This window comes from Bombus affinis, chromosome 11, assembly GCF_024516045.1.
Source record: "Bombus affinis isolate iyBomAffi1 chromosome 11, iyBomAffi1.2, whole genome shotgun sequence".
Classification (NCBI taxonomy): domain Eukaryota; kingdom Metazoa; phylum Arthropoda; class Insecta; order Hymenoptera; family Apidae; genus Bombus; species Bombus affinis.
This window is the reverse complement of record NC_066354.1, coordinates 7,194,352-7,208,485: the sequence shown is the minus strand read 5'-3', so window position 1 is coordinate 7,208,485 and position 14,134 is coordinate 7,194,352. Positions and strand designations below refer to the sequence as shown.

The following is a 14,134-nucleotide window of genomic DNA, read 5'->3' as shown; positions in this document are numbered from 1 at the left end:
CACTTCTCTCATGATGACGATACGATATATACATCATGTCTACAAGTGTGTATATACCCATGGACTAGACGAGTTACACACTACTGTACTTCACATATTACGTTACGAGTACTTGTATTCGAATCACACGAACGGCCAATAGCCTGGTACTGCGTAATATAGGACGAGTGCGCGTGGATAGACAAATTAACGTTCTATATAAGCTCACCTTTTATTCCATCGAAAGTCGAGTTCTTGGACGGCTAAAAAATTTACATGAATTTTAGACCGGCGAACTTTATCGATGAAAACGTATGTTACACAAGATTAGTTTTTGCGTATTACAAACATGACTTACTTATTTTCTGTGTATACATAAACATTTTTCGAAAATTTTGCCATTTTTCTCAATGAAAAATTTTATTCTGTTATTAAACTCACATATTTCAAAACCATAATATGTTTATATTAATACAATATTTTCTATTTTATACATAAAACTTGTATGAACAAATTTCATAATTTTAATATATGAACAAATAATTCGGCAAGATTACATCTCTTATCTTTAAAGCATGAATGTAAGGAGTTGGTAAATACATAATAATATGATGAAAATAAAATACCATTAATGATATTCAGAAAATCTGGTGAATTACCAATTTTCTCACGATAATAATATGATTAAAATATACAATTCTGACAATCTCTGCTTATTTTTTTTAAATATATTACACCATACAATCTAAATGCGCGTCTAATGTGTAAGTATATATAAGCACATTGTTTTTGTAATCAGCTGACACCAGTGCGGTGTCTGTAAGAATAAGTTTTGCGCGTCAAGATACTAATATCATATCAAAAACATATAATTTAATGTTTTAACATTAATATAAATACACGTATGTACGTGTGTATGTAAAATATACGCACGTAAATTTATTTTTTACAAGTAATAAATAGTTTCATGTTATTTTTTATCCTCCTATATTTTCATAATGTATTTGGGATTTAGGTTATAAATTGTTAAAAATATATTTGGTCCTTATGCTTTTATTATATCTTTCAATATATATACAATTTTGCATGGTAAATTATAAAATATACTATGATGCATTGTAGTAAAGGTATCTATTAAAGTCATTAAATGTATTACTTTTTAGAGACTTGTTAAGTTGTAATAATGGGTGTTTATGGCCTTTGGCGTTTACTTGATGCAACAGGAAAACAAGTACCCCTGGAAACATTAGAGGGAAAGATCTTAGCTATTGGTATATCCTAAAAAGTTGTATTTGTACATTTATTATGTTAATAATTGCACATAAATTTATTTGTAAATCAATTATCTTTATATAAACAATAAAATTTTGTGATTTTTTAGATATATCAATCTGGATACATCAAGTGCTACAAGGATATCAGGACCGCTTTGGCAATCCTAAACCTAATGCTCATCTTATTGGCTTATTTCATAGAATATGTAAATTATTGTATTATAAAATTAAACCAGTTTTTGTTTTTGATGGAGGTGTGCCAATGCTTAAGAAGAACACAATTGTAAATATATTTTTTATTACACTTTCATTTTTTAAAGTATAAACTTTAAGAATGTGTACTTTATAACTAAAATATCAACTATAGATCTTTATATAATATAATTTAGCTGGTTTCGTTTAACTTTCTAATTGTCTAAACTATTATACATCCTAATATTAGGTACGTTGCATGCATGTTTAATGAAACTGTACTTTTATCTTGATTATAATATTGTCTGTACATAATTAGTTTGCTGTGGGAACCAGGTAGTGAGAAAAGAGGTTCTTATTCTTTTGTGTTCACAGGCTTTACGCAGGAAACAGAAATCTATGGCCAAGAATAAAGCCCAACAGATGAGGACAGAATTAATAAATAATTTGATAAAACACTCTACAATAAAGGCAGTTCTTAATACAGAGAAGCAAGATACTACGAATGGCTCTTCTGAAATAGTTATAAATTTGCAAAATAAGCAAACTGTGAATGATATGTACAAATTGCCAAATATGCCAAGCACTAGTAAAGCAGAATCAAGTCATAGTGATGATTGTAATTCTGATTCATCTGATGAACCAAGTCCAAAAAAGCAAACAAAATGGACTGGCAATATTCATAGTGTGGATGTAACTAGCGCCGAATTTAAAACTTTACCAGCTGATGTGCGTTATGAAATTCTAACAGATCTCAAAGAAACAAGAAAACAAAGTTCATGGGGCCGTTTGCATGAAATGCCTGAAGTACATGCTCATTTTGAGGATTATATGTATAAACATTTAATTTTGTCGTTTATCTGAAACATGTTTTTATTTAGGAATCAAATGAATTTTCTGGTTTCCAAATGAAACGTTTATTAAAACGTCGATTAGTACAACAAAGTTTAGAATCTGCAGAGAAAGAAATGGGTGGAAAAACGCTTACGTTGGACGAGCTAGATAAATTATTAAAAGAACAGGGAATACCGACGAACGTTCAAAATTATACTTATCGTATCGCTGCGGACAATACAACTAGATTAATATATATTAGTGGTACGTAATAGCCTTCTACTATACAAGCCGAAACTGATCATTTCTTAATTCTTTATGCTTTATATTGTAGATAAGAATGCGTATCTAAAAGACAACGATGATGTTAATTCAGATAGCAAGACCATACAGCACGAAAATAGAATGGATGAAGCCACTGCTGGACCCAGTAAAGATATAAAAATCTGTGATGATATAAATGAATATGAACTTGATGATTGTGACAGTGATACTGATATAACAGATATGATTAATTTTAAATTTAGGCGAGAAACAGATAGCGAAATAGAATCGGAAGTAGAATCCAATGAGTCGCGAGTATTACCAAAAAAATATTTCAAACAAAACATTACGAATCCTGCATTAACGTATATGTTAGAATATAGTGGATTAACGGAAAAACAGATCGTTACCCTTCTCGAGCAAAATAACAGAGAAACTTACAAAGATGTCAAAAATATGTCAAGAATATCACAACAAATCGATTCATTCAAAACAATACAGCCTTGTGAAAGTAAAAATAATTCATTAAATACGAAGCATTCTTCAATATCTGAGGATAGCAAAGAAGATACGAAACATAATTATACAAATACTATAAAATCAATCGATGTATCGAAGCCGGATTTAGCTGAATCAAATACTGAGACAAACATTAATATCTCTCCTACTAGAATTGCAAACATTTCAGATAAAGCGCAAGTTGAATCAAAAAATGTAGTAACGGTTAGTTCAATAGACTCAATGTCAGATTCGGACGATTTCATAGAAATAGAAGATATTCCGATACCAGATATGGATACTATTACTAATAAATATGTTCCACAAGGTATCGAAATAACATTTAGGTCTGATGAAAAAGTAGTGGATGATATGTTTGCCGACGTATTTGAAACACACAATAGCGAGTTGAATACAGGTATACATCTTACACAATCGGCGGAAATATTTCATTATGATCAAGAAATATCAGGAAACGAACGCACTTTCAAAGAAACAGTAGATTCAAAGGAAGATCAAATTAAAGATAAACAACTGCTTAATTTAAAAGAAGTTGATAATCTTAATGTACATACCACTATCGATATCGACCCGAATACTTTAAACACGAATATACCATTAGAAGAAAATCAAATGAAAGATAGCATCGAAAATTTGACCAATTCTGTAAAGGATAATGTAGAAGCTGCAAATATCAAAGACAATATAAATGTTAACATGCTGACTGATCATACAAAAAGAATAAGCCCTATACCTACGAACGAAGAGGAATTGTTATCGTTACAAGTACGTACATATATCAGATTAGATATACATATACGGGTAATGGATACACGGAAGTATTTTTGGAATATTTAGTATATTTTAGTATAATTGCAGACACAATTAGAGGACAAACAAACAGAACTAATGGCAAATATTGGTAAATTAGAAAGACAAGGTATCGATATTTCTGACCAAATACGAATCGAAGCACAGGTATCACCGTGTAAATTTAGTAAATTCTTTGCAGTGTTGTTTATTTAACATAACATCAATGAAATTATTTATTTGTAGGAACTATTACGATTATTCGGAATACCATATGTCATAGCACCTATGGAAGCAGAGGCGCAATGCGCATACTTGGAACAAATTAATCTCATCGATGGTACGATTACAGATGATTCAGATATTTGGTTATTTGGTGGACAATGCGTTTACAAAAATTTTTTTGATAACAATAAAAAGGTTCTTGAATTTCGATCCTGTGATATACAACACTATTTCAGTAAGCCTATTGTACTTTCAGTACAAAAAGAAACGCATCCGTGTACAAATTATAAAATATTTATCTCTTTCTTAGAATTAACGCGAAACGAAATGATACGGCTTGCTCTCTTGGTTGGTAGCGATTATACAACAGGTTTAACTGGTATTGGACCTGTTACTGCGTTAGAAATATTAGCAGCCTTCCCTTCAGAAGGCGACGATTTATTGCAAGGTTTAACAAACTTTTCTTCTTGGATCGAAAATGGTAAAACCGCTGGTCCTGGAAAAGCGAATTTGCGAACTAAATTACAGAATTTACAAATTCAAAAAGGTAAAAGTATATGATACCCATTATCGTTACACACTGTTCATATGATACATTGTTGTTTTACGTACAGGTTTCCCGAGTCAAGCTGTTGTACAAGCGTATCTTTCGCCTAAAGTGGATGAATCAAAAGAGACTTTCACATGGGGTAAACCTAATATTATACTTCTAGCCGATTACGTAAAGCAAAAATTTGGTTGGGATAAAAATAAGTATAATAAAATTATCGAACCGGTATTGAAAAGATTACAAGAAAAACAAAGCCAACAGAAAATAAATGCATATTTTAAATTACAAACTATTCCGAAATCAATTGAAATGAATTTAAGTAAACGAGTTCAGAAGGCTGTGCAAAAATTAAGCAATGAAAATAAGGAAGACTCCATAAGTGTAGAAAGCATGCAACAACCAATAAAGAAAAAGAAATCTTCGGTTGAAAATCGAAAAAAAGGAGGAGAGTTGAAAAATGAACGAGCTTTAGTTGATAATGCTAAACCTAAAGTTTTTACTGTTTCTGCTTGTAACGAGAAAAATGTTGATGAATACATACCACAAAGAGAAAGTGATAAAGCAAATGCCTTAAAAAAAAAATTACACGCGATCGAAGTAATTCGGAAGTCGAAACAAGGATTATACAAGACGAAAAAGATAAAGCGTTGTGTAAGGAAAGTAAAGGAAAAAGCTGAACTTTCAGAAAGTGATAGTGGTAGTTCGTAGTATTATTTAATGTAAATCAATGCAACTAATGTAAATTAATGAACGATACATGTACATTTTTTAAAATAAATTATTATTTTATACGGTGCCTGTTACGTTCTTTAAAAATATGTAAAAATTAGCATTATTAAATTTACGCGTGTGATTGTTAAGTATCTAATAAAATTTATGTTATTTCTTATATAACATATATCAGATGCTTATATCTGTTGAGAATCTTAAAAAGGACGATTAAAAATTTATTTCGTCGCAAATATAAAACATTTTTGCGTTATATGTAGTTTATCGATACTTTTTGAGATACTATATGACAGAAAAGGAGAGCTTGGCAAAGATATTTCTGTATAATCATACCGAAACATTTTCCTGTTATCCCTTATCTCTAACTTACTATAAGTGCGTGGGCACATGTGTGTATGTGTGTGATGTGCGTGCTCGCACTTATTTATCAATGAATATTCTATCATAAATAATCATTTAAAAGCCAGCAGTTCTTCCTTCCCTGCGAAAGTCTGAGCTAGCAATTATTTCTCCGTTTTGTTTGGATATAGCTGTAATTGCACTTCCAATTCCTGAGTAAGTTGAAACATTGTGTCCAATGCTCCATAAATAATTTAACACGTCCGGGGAAAATCCTTTCTCATTTTGAACAACCATTGGTAAGAGCTGGAGTGTCATAAAAAGCGTTATTGATAGTTGGAAATGCGCAATATTGAATGACGAATTGACGTTGAGCTTTACCTGATGATGAATTCTAAGCGCATCAATAGCTTGTTTTACGTTATACCCTGACCAAAGATTTAATACCATTGCTATTGCAACTGCAGAGGTGATTTTAGTTCCGCCTGCAGCACCAATTACTAAACGAACTTCTCCATTCTTGTCTACCTTTACGAACAAGAAAGAAAAACAATAAGATGAGAATACTCGATATTTATCTCTTAATTCATAAAGTACACTTACAACGATGGTTGGACTCATAGAACTCATAGGTCTTTTTCCAGGCCTAATGAAATTCGCTGGCGAAGGTGGTAAGTCGAAACCATTAGTTATGTTTGGAGAACTAAAATCGTCCATTTCATCGTTAAAAATTATCCCAGTCGATCTTGAACGTCTCATCGCGCCAAAGCTATCGAATTGATATATAGAATTAAAAGATATGTCTTTTATCCTATTCATAGGTGTAGGTGTGCTTTTGAAAATTGCATTTAAAAGTAGAAAGCTTACAAAATCAACATACACTTGATTTATCGTGGATGTGACTGATACAGCCGATCCGTCTGGAGCTAAGACAGAAACGTGAGATGTCCCTGAATCCTCTGGTGTGGTCATAACAGCACCATAATATTTCGGATCATTGTTTGTTTTATTAATTGTAATTTTATTTCGAATACTGTTGGCATAATCGATGGATGTCAGATTATCAAGCACGGAAGCTGAAAGGATTATTGCTTAAGTAAAATAAAGAAAAAACATAGGAATGTTATCGCATGTTAATGATAAGATTTTAAACTTGTCAACGAAAATTTCTCGTTTCAAATATCGTATGTTTATTAATTCCGACACATTTGATTCTAAATTTGCGCTTATCGCATCTTCTTATCTAACATGATTTAAAATAAAGTTCTGACGGTATATCATAAAGCACAATTGCTCTTCATTGCGTATGATTATTGCGGCTGACAATTAGATAATGTAAACTGCCAACTCACTGATATCGACGAATTCAGGATCAGCCAATTCGCTTCTTTTAGCATAAGCCCATTTAAACGTTTCGATTATAGTTTGCCACATAATTCTGTTGTCGGGGTGAGGAACCACGCCGTGAAGAACGTTCATAATAAAAGTTAGGATCGCACCTGAACCCGGTGGTGGCGCGGTATACATCGTTAAGTTCCCGATCGTTGATTTTATCGGTTTCATCCATTTTACTCTATAATAAGTATATCATTCGCAAATTCATTGCCAATTTTTCCCCACTAAGCATGTACATCGAGGGTCCAAACAAACCTGTATTTTTGCAAATCCTCCTTCTTGATGATACCGTTGAAAGTTTTGATTTCTTCGACTAGGCTATCAGCTATAGTTCCGTTATAAAATATATGGGGTCCGTGACTTGCGATCAACTTTAACGTCTCTGCCAAACGCGGCCTCTTTATTCTATCATTTACCTAAAAGAAGCGAAATTTTATAACGACCAATGTTTCAATCGGAGATTATGGAAGAAAAACAAGCGTGATAAATGATAAATGACACCTTCCATGTTGAATTGGTAATAGGATTTATGAGGATTTCCGCCAAAGACTTCTCTGCTTTTATTAACGGCTCTTTACTGATCAAATACGAGGCCAGGTATTTAGTTACGCGAGATCCAGTGGCGCACAAAGAAATAGTAGGCTCAAATAAATCGGGCCATGGCAATTTTCCATATTTTTGATGAGCTTCCCAATATCCGAGTAGTTCGCCCGGCACAGCAATTGCTAATCCACCTTTTTCGTTTACACGATCAGATTAATGTATCTACAATATATTTGCAAGTAATAACGATATGTAATAAAAAGATCAGACAGCTTACCGAACAGCGCTAAATTAGGGTTGCTTTGAAACATATCCTCGTGCGCGTCAGATGGAGCAGTTTCCCGCGCATCCAGATAATTGGCAGTTTTGGTAGTAGAGTCCCAAATGGTCATTAAAAATCCACCGCCCAGCCCCATGCTTCGATTCATCGAAGAATGCAACGTTATAAGACAGGGGTCCGAAGACTAAAGATCACGCGTACATGTATAATCCAAGTTTAATTTACCTATGTAATGATGCAACGCCCTCGCACAAGAGGGATGCTATAGCCGCATCGACAGCAGAACCACCTCTCATCAACATACCGGCACCTATCTGAGCGCATTCTTGTCCGTTCGTAGACACTGCACCCTTACAAACAGAAAACATGTGTTCAAATCGACGTCAGAGATCGCTTCGATCGCGATTAGTAAATATGATAATTGACGTTCCTTTCTCCGAACGAAAGTATGTAAATCGAGCGACACTTTCGTAAGTAAGCGAATGAAAAAGTTGGACAAATCAACGAGCGAACGTAACATCGTTTATCTTACATCATACTTTACCTTTGTATATACTCCGAAATGCGAAGTATCACTTTCGTTTTCTGAATTCTTAATTTCTGTACCAGCAACGAGTAAAACGATTATTATCGTTACTATCACAGTTAGAACTACAGCGATGCTCACCCCAAATGTTACAGCCCTCTTTCTGCTTAGTCTGCACGAAAAGGAATTGTCTTCTTAATCTTGCAAAATAATTCGGAGAGAAAATATTTCGATGATAACATCTTTATTGGTTCAAATAAGTTATTTGCCTTTATTTTCGAATCTCAATAGAAACAGATCGCGTTTGTCTCTTATTTTAAATATGCGGAAGAAGGATGCACGATTACTTCGAGTGCTGATATCGACCGTTTCGATCGAATCAGCAAAACAAAATTCGTCTAATGCAGAAATACATACTTACATGTGTGATCGAGTGATTATATACATGTACATATACCCTTTTATAATAACAAACTTCGTAAAGATAATAAAAATATCTATGAATGCTTCTTTTTTACGTTGAATATCAACGAATGGTATTAATTATTTCACGTTATCTGTTCGATAATAATAAAAGTAAAAAGAATCAATATGAAATCCGATTAAAAAATTTTATTTTATTTTTCCATATTATCGAATGTACTACTAATGAACGTTACTATGATCACTAGTGGTACACGTGAAGTAGTACATACACACATATTTCAGCTTATTGATACATACATACGTGTATGTAATATTATATATATAAATATATGTATAATATGTATATTATATGTATAGTATTATTCCTTCAACTATTTTAACGATGATGGAACAAAGTTTGAAAATGTAAAATCATTTAAAAAATTAACGAAATATAATACGGCCACATCTGATAGAATCTCGATAAGAAATGTAAATATTCTTTAAAACTCACATATTCGCGCAATTGCTTCATCATTAAGATTTGGTTCATGAAACTTGAGTACGGTATTACATACTAATTCACACATACATCGTGTAATGCGCGAAGAACATCACTATATAATTATTTAAGATAAACATTCGAAATGAATAACACTTGAGAATGATTTTTTTTTAATTTGTCAAAGCTGTAAAAAAATTAAATTCCTGTCAGTTTCCATCGAAGCAACTCCTCCGTGTTAAAAACGATCTAAGGACTACATACGTAAGTACACGAGTAATTTTCATCGAGGACAAATGTTAAAACTCGGACACTGATTTCACAATAGTTAACGGACATTTGCATAAGAAAGATTTTACCAAAAAGAAATCGTTAGACAGGGATAATAAATGAAGTGTAAAAAATAAAACATATTTTACCAACCCGATCATATTACGTGAACAAACACGGCATAAGAGAGCTCTCAACCTTGACTGAACGTTTCACCAAGCCGATCGTCGCCTTTTGTACTAGCTGTGATACAGATTCTATTTATTCATCCCCACTACTACCAATACATTCACAAAGTGGTATCCTATTATTTTACTTAAAAATCTATCTTAAAAATTTATTTTACTTAAAAAGCCTCCAAAGTTGTTAATATCTTTTTTAATATACAGTACCCCAAGCGACAAAACGTTTCATTAATTAATGTTATAAATATTTCTTTAATACCTGTTGCATTACCTTCGGAACACTTGTGTTGTTTTTAAAAAATTTGCCTCATTTGTTGTATCTTTCTCGATACCGCGTACATACCTTTTTATTTGTTCTCCAACATATGATGGTTTTCCAAGAACGCAACTTATTGCAGCGGTAGATACATGCATACTCATATACTGCTTCACTCATTTCGTAAGTTTTTAAAAATCTAGGAACGATAGCTTGATGGTTTTTACAAGAACGCGACATGATACTATTTTTTGTAAGTTTTTCTTAATGGAAAGACAGGGTCGTAATTCTACGTGTTAAGCGAGCAACAGTATTGACTACAATATTTTTTTCTTTCTCTCTTGAAAGCAAATGTAAGTTTCTTACATTTTTGAAAAAACAAGCAATTACAAACAATGTGTTATGCAAATGTGTTATGTCACCATCGATATATGTATGTAAAAACCGGTAGAAAATGATCATGGACATAGCAATAACGGAATGAAGCATAAACCACTACTTTAGACTTAGGCGAGGGGAGTGAAGTTTGTTGCAATGGGGGGAGGGAAACACGATCATGTGGTACTTCGGTGCAGCATTGCTGATTGGTTTTAGCGCAAATGCGCGAAATTTCAAGATGAGACCTTTAGTTTACAATTATACATATACGATAGAACATTTTCCATAAAACAGAGATACAAAGTGTTTTTTTATATATCAGTGTATTGACATGTTAATGGTGCTCTATTAATACATATCATCGAGATGTAAGAATTTTATAGATATAAAATATTTTTATTGTTTTTGTTTGGTATCTAATTTTGCAACTGCCATGGGCATAGATAATTATGCAATAAATTCAATAAATTATTATTTAATGAGATTATATAAGAACAGAGATAACTAGAAGATTATCTTTCATTTTTCTGCACATAACAAGGCATTATGATTCATATTCAACATGATTCAGCGAATTTTACAACAGTATATAATTTATCATCGAGCGATTAAATGTTAGTCACAGATTTAGAATGAAATATTAAAAATTTTATTGTGAAATGTTAATCTAATTACCTAAATATCGAAACTTCGATAAATTGTGCAACTATATAAATTGAATCGTCAATATCAATAGCATAAGGAGATTAAGATACATTTAAACAAAATTTTTTTTTATTGATTTTATCATCAATTACATTTATTGACGTAACGCTTGATACTCGTTGATGCGTCGCTTACATTGATCTGTCGTATATTTGTTGAGGTATTAATTGCTTGTTTTGCGATATAATCTAAATATCACTGTTAAGCGTGCTTTGCTTAGAAATATGACTTTTTGACTTCGAAAATAATTCACCTCCAATAAAATTGCTTAGAACTTCATTAGTTAGGCCGGTAACTGGAAATTTCTTACCCATATATGTACTGCTACTTTTGCATTACGTATTTCTAATAGTTTTTTCATATATATGGCAAACTGTTATGACATTATTAGATGAATATGTCAATTCACCTAACTCACTTTTACTCGATAAGAATAAGATTGCGCTTGCGTGATCATAACCAATCGTCAATACGGCACCAAAGTACCACGTGACCATTGTTCCCTTTTCCCCGGAAATGGCTTCAACCCCGCAACCGCCCTGTTTCAACCCGTTATTCCTATTGTCGAAAGAAATACGTTCCGCTGTATTACCCTCTATCGGTAAGAAATGGAATCAAGCCTCTGAATGAGTAGCGAATGTAGCGATCAGTTCGAAAAACGGCGAAGTCATTTCGTGGACGAAGTAAGTGAGGTGTATTTTTAAAAAGTTTGAAACAATGACAGCAAGGTACGATAGAGCTATCACGGTATTTTCACCAGATGGGCATTTACTACAAGTGGAATATGCACAAGAAGCCGTGAGAAAAGGTTCTTCTGCGGTACGGTGATATATTTTGTCTAACCTCTTTTGTGTTTGCGGTTAAATTGTTCAACTTTCTGTATATCTTTTGCATTAAGTATATCTCTCTCTCTATATGAAATTTTGCATAATAATATTTAAATACGTTTAAATATTTATAGTTAATAAATTGAATTGAAAGTAAATTGAAATACTTTTCATGTGTATGATGTATGTCTTTATGCTTTGTAATGTATATCTTTTTAAAAGGAAAATATTTTAAATTGATTTATATCAGGTTGGCGTTCGTGGTAACGACGTAGTCGTTTTAGGTGTTGAAAAGAAATCCATTGCAAAACTTCAAGAAGAACGGACAGTTCGTAAGATATGTCTCTTAGATGAGCATGTTGTAATGGCATTTGCAGGTTCGTTTATAGATAGATCTTTTAAATATTTGTAGTATGATCTACAAACATACTATATTCTAATGTATATCTTTTTTTTATGTTCTAAGGTTTAACAGCAGATGCAAGAGTACTAATTAATCGAGCACAAGTTGAATGTCAGAGTCACAGATTAACTGTAGAAGATCCAGTTACACTGGAATATATAACTAGGTACATTGCAGGTAAATAAACATATTTTATTTGTTACATTTCAATTGTGTCTATGCTTATAAGACAAATAACTTGATCATTGCTCTTAGGTTTGAAACAGAAATATACACAAAGTAATGGTAGAAGACCATTTGGAATATCATGCCTGTTAGCTGGTTTTGATTATGATGGTGTTCCACACTTATATCAAACAGAACCATCAGGCATTTATTATGAGTGGAAGGTATGTCTCCTGCATAAAGACTATTCTTGTTAATTGCAAAAGAAAAAATATTAATTTCTTTTTAAAGGCAAACGCGACAGGTCGAAATGCTAAAACAGTTCATGAATTTTTGCAAAAATATTATACACCAGAAGAAGTAGCGACAGAAAAAGGAACGATAAAATTGGCTATTAGAGCTTTACTAGAAGTTGTACAATCAGGAAGAAAAAATTTAGAAATCGCCGTAATGCGACGCGGTCAACCTCTACAGGTATATAAACTTTAAAATTCTTTTTTCCATCTTTTCTTTGAACAGTTCATTTCGCATATTTTTTATGCTGTAGATGCTAGATTTAGATACCATTGGAGAATATGTTACTGAAATTGAAAGAGAAAAAGAAGCAGAAGCTGAAAAGAAGAAGCAAAAGAAGTGATATCTTTACATGAAATTACATTTATTCTTCGTTCATTGGTATTTTGCATAAAATAAATATAAAATACATAAATAAGAAAACACAAAGTTTTAATATTTATTTCATTTGTATTCTATTGTTACATCTATTAGAAACAATATGTACATTCACACATTTTAATATGTGATTTAAAATTCATATTACCACAAATATCTTTTTGTATTTGTTATACATGTAATAAAATTAAGATCAAATAATAAATAATTACTTACATTACACAATTCCATACATTACAATATACTACTTATTGAATGATTATATTATTGTGCCTCCTCCAAAAATTAATAATAAAAACATAAGATTCACTGCATGCATTAAGAAGATAAAGATCTTCCACGATGACTGAATATTTGAAATGATGGAAGATTTCTTAATGTTTCCCATGATTTGTTTTCTAAATCAACCACTGCTCGAATTTCCTTAAAATCACCGGCAATATACATTACTCCATACATAACCATAAATAAACTGATAATGCCTTGTATTAAAATCTGTAATAAAAACGTATCACCATACTTTTTATATGCACATAATGCCAGAATTTGTAAATCTAATTTTATACATACATCAATTGGTAAGGTAATGAATTCCTGTTCAGTTATCCGTAAATACGAACGATCTGTGAATTGCATTTCACAAAGACAATTTAAGATAAAAACAATTTAACCTAACACATATTAAGGAAAGGTAATTCGATCAAAAAATTCTTAATTATAATTGCAGTACGTACGTTGGGCAGCTGAATATGCTGTATGTAATATTGACAATAGTCCCATCAACGTTATAAATTTGTGTAAAGCGGTTGCAGGCATTTTAGTATTATAAATTATAACGAATTATTAATTTCTGCCAATAACTTAATACCAACAACAGTAATCCTTATACTCATGTCGTCTCAACTGTACCAAACAAGGCTTGTTTCCA

The 14,134-nt window shown here is 32.0% G+C and overlaps 4 protein-coding genes across 10 annotated transcripts; 2 read left to right on the top strand and 2 right to left on the bottom strand.

Annotated features, from left to right (window-relative positions):
- Positions 1 to 134: 134 nt before the first annotated feature.
- On the top strand, positions 135 to 5,417 carry LOC126921818 (DNA excision repair protein ERCC-5). 6 transcript variants are annotated; one of them, XM_050733702.1, is made up of 10 exons: positions 136 to 291; positions 1,143 to 1,250; positions 1,361 to 1,536; positions 1,821 to 2,252; positions 2,327 to 2,543; positions 2,614 to 3,827; positions 3,921 to 4,019; positions 4,098 to 4,311; positions 4,387 to 4,623; positions 4,691 to 5,417. In XM_050733702.1, exons 2-10 carry the CDS (start codon positions 1,163 to 1,165, stop codon positions 5,332 to 5,334), a joined length of 3,321 nt encoding a protein of 1,106 aa, XP_050589659.1. In that variant the 5' UTR covers positions 136 to 291; positions 1,143 to 1,162; the 3' UTR covers positions 5,335 to 5,417. The 6 variants fall into 6 exon arrangements, with proteins under 6 accessions (XP_050589654.1, XP_050589659.1, XP_050589655.1 ...); XM_050733700.1 differs by lacking the exon at positions 136 to 291 and adding exons at positions 797 to 881; positions 995 to 1,068 and having other exon boundaries at positions 4,098 to 4,623; XM_050733697.1 differs by having other exon boundaries at positions 135 to 291; positions 4,098 to 4,623.
- Positions 5,316 to 9,901, bottom strand: LOC126921823 (glutathione hydrolase 1 proenzyme-like). Of its 2 annotated transcripts, XM_050733715.1 has the most exons (11): positions 9,769 to 9,901; positions 8,457 to 8,610; positions 8,138 to 8,262; positions 7,910 to 8,049; positions 7,591 to 7,823; positions 7,345 to 7,505; positions 7,047 to 7,267; positions 6,575 to 6,770; positions 6,298 to 6,463; positions 6,076 to 6,222; positions 5,316 to 6,000 (listed from the first exon to the last, which is right to left on the bottom strand). In XM_050733715.1, the coding sequence occupies exons 1-11, from the start codon at positions 9,774 to 9,776 to the stop codon at positions 5,812 to 5,814; spliced, it is 1,740 nt and encodes a 579-aa protein (XP_050589672.1). In that variant the 5' UTR covers positions 9,777 to 9,901; the 3' UTR covers positions 5,316 to 5,811. The 2 variants fall into 2 exon arrangements, with proteins under 2 accessions (XP_050589672.1, XP_050589673.1); XM_050733716.1 differs by lacking the exon at positions 8,457 to 8,610 and having other exon boundaries at positions 9,769 to 9,789.
- Positions 9,902 to 11,715: 1,814 nt separating this feature from the next.
- Positions 11,716 to 13,431, top strand: LOC126921832 (proteasome subunit alpha type-7-1). The gene is made up of 6 exons (XM_050733742.1): positions 11,716 to 11,958; positions 12,217 to 12,343; positions 12,433 to 12,546; positions 12,625 to 12,758; positions 12,826 to 13,008; positions 13,082 to 13,431. Exons 1-6 carry the CDS (start codon positions 11,857 to 11,859, stop codon positions 13,169 to 13,171), a joined length of 750 nt encoding a protein of 249 aa, XP_050589699.1. The 5' UTR covers positions 11,716 to 11,856; the 3' UTR covers positions 13,172 to 13,431.
- On the bottom strand, positions 13,244 to 14,126 carry LOC126921839 (ER membrane protein complex subunit 5). Its single transcript, XM_050733753.1, has 3 exons — positions 13,941 to 14,126; positions 13,777 to 13,829; positions 13,244 to 13,701 (listed from the first exon to the last, which is right to left on the bottom strand). The coding sequence occupies exons 1-3, from the start codon at positions 14,020 to 14,022 to the stop codon at positions 13,525 to 13,527; spliced, it is 312 nt and encodes a 103-aa protein (XP_050589710.1). The 5' UTR covers positions 14,023 to 14,126; the 3' UTR covers positions 13,244 to 13,524.
- Positions 14,127 to 14,134: the final 8 nt, after the last annotated feature.

Excerpts from the sequence above, each read along its gene's own strand:
- LOC126921818 (XM_050733697.1), top strand. The coding sequence starts at position 1,163 with ATGGGTGTTTATGGCCTTTGGCGTTTACTTGATGCAACAGGAAAACAA. Across the intron at positions 1,537-1,820 it reads TGCTTAAGAAGAACACAATT|GCTTTACGCAGGAAACAGAA; the intron begins GTAAATATATTT and ends TTGTGTTCACAG. Across the intron at positions 4,020-4,097 it reads AAATACGAATCGAAGCACAG|GAACTATTACGATTATTCGG; the intron begins GTATCACCGTGT and ends ATTTATTTGTAG.
- LOC126921823 (XM_050733715.1), bottom strand. Across the intron at positions 8,050-8,137 it reads GGCGTTGCATCATTACATAG|CATGGGGCTGGGCGGTGGAT; the intron begins GTAAATTAAACT and ends GATGAATCGAAG. Across the intron at positions 6,464-6,574 it reads ACATCCACGATAAATCAAGT|CTTTGGCGCGATGAGACGTT; the intron begins GTATGTTGATTT and ends TCAATTCGATAG.
- LOC126921832 (XM_050733742.1), top strand. The coding sequence starts at position 11,857 with ATGACAGCAAGGTACGATAGAGCTATCACGGTATTTTCACCAGATGGG. Across the intron at positions 12,547-12,624 it reads TATAACTAGGTACATTGCAG|GTTTGAAACAGAAATATACA; the intron begins GTAAATAAACAT and ends CATTGCTCTTAG. Across the intron at positions 12,759-12,825 it reads GCATTTATTATGAGTGGAAG|GCAAACGCGACAGGTCGAAA; the intron begins GTATGTCTCCTG and ends TTCTTTTTAAAG.
- LOC126921839 (XM_050733753.1), bottom strand. The coding sequence starts at position 14,022 with ATGCCTGCAACCGCTTTACACAAATTTATAACGTTGATGGGACTATTG. Across the intron at positions 13,830-13,940 it reads AGCATATTCAGCTGCCCAAC|ATCGTTCGTATTTACGGATA; the intron begins GTACGTACTGCA and ends TGCAATTCACAG. Across the intron at positions 13,702-13,776 it reads TCATTACCTTACCAATTGAT|ATTTTAATACAAGGCATTAT; the intron begins GTATGTATAAAA and ends TTTTTATTACAG.